The 5,117-nt window shown below is 43.9% G+C and overlaps 1 protein-coding gene across 1 annotated transcript in view; it reads right to left on the bottom strand.

Annotated features, from left to right (window-relative positions):
• Positions 1 to 1,858: 1,858 nt before the first annotated feature.
• Positions 1,859 to 5,117, bottom strand: part of T265_14405 (hypothetical protein) — a gene marked incomplete at both ends in the record, with an annotated part of 8,232 nt that continues 4,973 nt past the window's right edge. The window contains one exon of the mRNA XM_009173479.1: positions 1,859 to 1,957. Within this exon, the coding sequence (XP_009171743.1) occupies positions 1,859 to 1,957 (99 nt within the window). The remainder of the gene's footprint in view (positions 1,958 to 5,117) is intronic.

Raw genomic sequence — 5,117 nt, 5'->3', positions numbered from 1 at the left:
AATCCGTCGACAGCCCACGACCGGTTTCGCCCTTATTTTTTTTTGGAGGGGGGAGGGAGGGCTCATCAGGTAGGCGCAGTCCCCGGGTTTCCGTCAATTTTATGTTCTATTTGAAACCAAATTGCACGAAATTAGCGAATATACACTCATTTGCAAAATAATTTGGTTTTTCGAGGGACCCACCTGGAACCCAGCTGAATCTATCGTTTGTGATGTTCTCAGGCAACTGAATGTGTTCATTGACCAGATATACTCATGGTGAACTCTCCAAGGCTCGAACCACAGAGCAGTTGGATCCTCTCCATCAGCCCTTTTAACCTTTTCCGAAATCAGAGGCAGTCCTGCCCCACTGAGGTACTTCAGCCTGTTTATCATCATCAAAGAAGGGAGACACAGCAGTCTACCAGATACTGCTGCACGGATCTTCACGATGGTTCTGTGTTCAGGTACTCGCCTTACTCAAGGAAGGCTCGGTTCTGATATGACATGTGTCGAAGGAATATTCCTCTTTCAAGAAATATGCGAACATTGGCTTAATTTTCAATAGCCAACATCTCGTTTCATCAAACTTGACAATGACTTCGATACATTGGATGACAATGTGCCAAAGAGTATAATGCAAGACAAGGCAAGGGAAACAATATATACTCAGAATTCTGGTGAGTTTGTACTGCTGCGCTTTCAAAGCCTGAGTCAGGTTGAGCATCGTCACAATGTCTTGATGTAAATCAGTCTTTAACTCACAAGATTCCGGCCGATAATTTCAGCATCGCATACTACTAACCAACCGTCTTGTACTTTTCGGGAGGGTAACATACTGTCACCAAAGCACTGCGAAGAACCTCAAACGTTTGGTGCTGTTTGCTGCATTTTTATTTTATGCCAAGTAACTAATCCGATTGGATGCATCCCTGTTATTTTAACACTGCAATTCTTGACGCACTCTGGTGTCACGGTGATACTACTGATGGGGGAGGCAATCGAGTAGTATGTTTTCTTCTTGTAAATTCATTTTGCGTCTCTTGAAAAGGGTGATCTGTTGCGGAATTTGTGGAGTCGCTTTGTAGCATTTACTTGGATTTGAGCGACACTCAATGAATATCGAGGAAAGTTGAGGAAGACGCATTCAAGAGAAGATGGATGTTCAGTTTTTGTTAACAAGATGCACATGAGAGTTTTGTTTCCCTGTCCAATAGTCTGTAACTGGTCAGTTGGCATTTTCTAGTAAATAACTCCGCAGCGAAAGCCTTCTTCCTTTCACTGGTATCCAGAGACACACTCGCATTAAGTTAGGGACACCAGTCTCGTACTGTTGATGCAAAATGACCATGGAAGCTATCAGTCCAGGAAAGAAGGACATGGTGAAAAGACCGCATTTTGCTCACTACGTTTGTATGTACAGGTTAGCATTAGGCCATAAGAAACAGACAATAGGGAGGATTGCTGTATGCCTAATCATCGAGTTTATGCGACATGCATCTAAACGCGCTCCAACAGAACCTCCATCTGATACAACTGTCCCGTTTGTTCTGAATACTGTCCCCGGAAATGTGGAGGATTTGATGGCTAGATTGTTGATGGTCAACTGGCCAGCTTGAAAGTGATTCTAGCCTCGTGAGCTACTTGGTTGCTGTGAGTTGAGTCTACTCGCGAGTTGTATCATGGCTTGCACATTGTACTTGTCCCACAGCCGATAATTTGACCCACCTGGTGCTTCCTTCCCGGATGTTACGTATCGGCCAACCTGCAAATGTCGTCACGACTACATAAAAGGAACCAAACGGTGGCAATCAAACACAGAAAAGTACATTATCGGGTGAACACACAGTGAACATTATTTAAAAGGAAACTACTCACAAGGTACCTGAAAACTCTTCGACAGTCCACGACCGGTTTCACCTTTCCAGTTCGGGCTCATCAGGTAGGCGCAGTCCCCGAGGTTCCGACAACTTATGATCTACTTGAACCCAAATTGCACTGTTTTCGAGTGATACACTAATTTGCAAATCAATTCGGTTTTCACGAGAGACTCAATTGAACCTCTCGTATATGATGTCCTCCAACTGAATATGCTGCACACAGGCCGACTCATGATTCAGTTGGCACGATATTCGAGATATCGCAGTATATTTTCATAAAGGAAACTACTCATAAGATCGTTGAAAACTCTTCATAAGTTTGACGGAAACTCGGGGACTGCGCCTACCTGATGAGCCCGAACTGGAAAGGTGAAACCGGTCGTGGACTGTCGAAGAGTTTTCAGGTACCTTGTGAGTAGTTTCCTTTTAAATAATGTTCACTGTGTGTTCACCCGATAATGTACTTTTCTGTGTTTGATTGCCACCGTTTGGTTCCTTTTATGTAGTCGTGACGACATTTGCAGGTTGGCCGATACGTAACATCCGGGAAGGAAGCACCAGGTGGGTCAAATTATCGGCTGTGGGACAAGTACAATGTGCAAGCCATGATACAACTCGCGAGTAGACTCAACTCACAGCAACCAAGTAGCTCACGAGGCTAGAATCACTTTCAAGCTGGCCAGTTGACCATCAACAATCTAGCCATCAAATCCTCCACATTTCCGGGGACAGTATTCAGAACAAACGGGACAGTTGTATCAGATGGAGGTTCTGTTGGAGCGCGTTTAGATGCATGTCGCATAAACTCGATGATTAGGCATACAGCAATCCTCCCTATTTTCTGTTTCTTATGGCCTAATGCTAACATGTACATACAAACGCAGTGAGCAAAATGCGGTCTTTTCACCATGTCCTTCTTTCCTGGACTGATAGCTTCCATGGTCATTTTGCATCAACAGTACGAGACTGGTGTCCCTAACTTAATGCGAGTGTGTCTCTGGATACCAGTGAAAGGAAGAAGGCTTTCGCTGCGGAGTTATTTACTAGAAAATGCCAACTGACCAGTTACAGACTATTGGACAGGGAAACAAAACTCTCATGTGCATCTTGTTAACAAAAACTGAACATCCATCTTCTCTTGAATGCGTCTTCCTCAACTTTCCTCGATATTCATTGAGTGTCGCTCAAATCCAAGTAAATGCTACAAAGCGACTCCACAAATTCCGCAAGAGATCACCCTTTTCAAGAGACGCAAAATGAATTTACAAGAAGAAAACATACTACTCGATTGCCTCCCCCATCAGTAGTATCACCGTGACACCAGAGTGCGTCAAGAATTGCAGTGTTAAAATAACAGGGCATCCCTAATCATTCTCTCATACGTACATCCGCGTAACCCTGTTGATGAAATCAATCTTCACAGATATGAATTGAAATCATTCACTTATCAACCATATCGATTCTCCAAGCAGACATTTACGCCTATGACATTGTTACACAACTCCCGTTTATAAAACAAACAAAAAAACGCTGTAAACTATTTTCCACTTGACTGTGCTCGAATTATCAATGTGAGAACACTCGGCAGTCAGCCACTTGACTTCGAATTATCAATGTGAGAACACTCGGCAGTCAGTCAAATGGCTTCAACCGTCATTTTAATGCCAGATATCTTCGTCAGTCAGTGAGTCGAAATGGCCGTCATGAACTTTCGAATGTGCGACTGAGGAAATCCGTCCTGAGTGAAAAGTTGAGGAGTCAATGGTGTGTGGGATTAAACACTACGACCGCCTCACTATGGGCAAGTCTGTTCAAGGAGCGAACGACCCTGCTTGGTAAGGATGGTGGAAGAGAAAAGCCCCTTCAGATGCGTTTTCGGCGTGTTTCTGTTGGACCGCTCGTGGAAATGGGAGAACGACTGCGTTTGATTAGGCTATTACTTGATTGTGCTAACATTCTGGCCTCAAAGAAGAAATCAGTCCTCCGAATGGTGAGTTTTGGCTCAGGATGTATGCAGGATGAATGAGATTGAAAGCAAGTGCAAATAGTCGTGATGATAAAACCGGAATTGCATCACAAACTAGTTGAACTCACTGGCTGTCTATCAGTTGGCAGTTAATCTGTCGCCAAGTTCGGTGAACAAATCAACTGCCTGATCAACAGTAGACTGATCCCCCCGTGACACCAATGTTAAGTGAGCTGCCAATGGAGTCCGATTTTCTACGGTCTCTCTAGCAGTGCCAAGTGCGTTGTAAGGAATCCTCTAACCAAAATCATTATTTATTCTGTGCATGTTTAAATGAAATGTTAAATAGAAACGTACCGCAATCTGTATAGCTTATCGGATCTGCAAAGTTCAATATGTAGGAAAAAAACACTGTGGTGAACTGATTCATGAGGTGTTTTTCCAAGCGCAAACTCGACAACTGATCCCACGTAAGCCTTTTATATAGCATTCGCCGTGACCCTTGTGGGTTTTTGAATTTTTTAGAGGTTAACTCAATGCCCACGGCTCAACACGCCTTGCATGATCAGACACAAGCTACGGTTTGTGAAAAAATGACACAGGTTCACATGCTTTGGTCTACCGAACATTCATTTATCGATCTGTATACCACTGAAGAATTGCAATTCAAGGTTTCCAGACAGCCTCATGCGATGTGAGAGCCAATGTATTCCAAGGTTATGTGGTTGTGTAGAGAAACATTCTAACATTTGCCCCTATCCCGAGATGGACGGGTGTCTTACATTTACTTCGCCGAGGACGCAAAATACAGACAACGCTTTCCGGGGTTTTCCAGGAACTTTGTTCAGGTTTATTTTAGCCCATACTATGGTTTTCTTTGCCCAGATGAGCTCGATCTTGTAGAAAAGATACTTAGAGACTTAACACGCCGTCATCTCAGGAACGGGTTAAATACTACCCCCCCCCCAAAACCTGTTGCAAACCAGCCAAGCATTTCCGAAGTTCCGAGGCCAGTGTGATGTCGAGGGAAGGATTCGCAGTGGAAAAATACATTGTTCCGTAATTATCAGTGTTCAATAACTCGAGGCAGCCTTCGTGCAACCTGGAGCTCTGTTTGACTGAGACATGAAAATGGATAGAATACACATATGTATCTGATGACTGGTGGCCAAGCAGGGCCATGGGAATAACGGTTTTTAGTGTTCAACTGAAAGCTTTATGGAGGATTGCTTGTAGATACCTGACCCGAGTCTTCTATCGCACACATTCGGCAGTGTCATTCGTGATACGTA

This window comes from Opisthorchis viverrini (genome assembly GCF_000715545.1).
Source record: "Opisthorchis viverrini unplaced genomic scaffold opera_v5_187, whole genome shotgun sequence".
In the NCBI taxonomy this organism is placed as follows: domain Eukaryota; kingdom Metazoa; phylum Platyhelminthes; class Trematoda; order Opisthorchiida; family Opisthorchiidae; genus Opisthorchis; species Opisthorchis viverrini.
The sequence above is the reverse complement of the archived record's forward strand: the minus strand, read 5'-3'. Positions and strand labels throughout refer to the sequence as shown.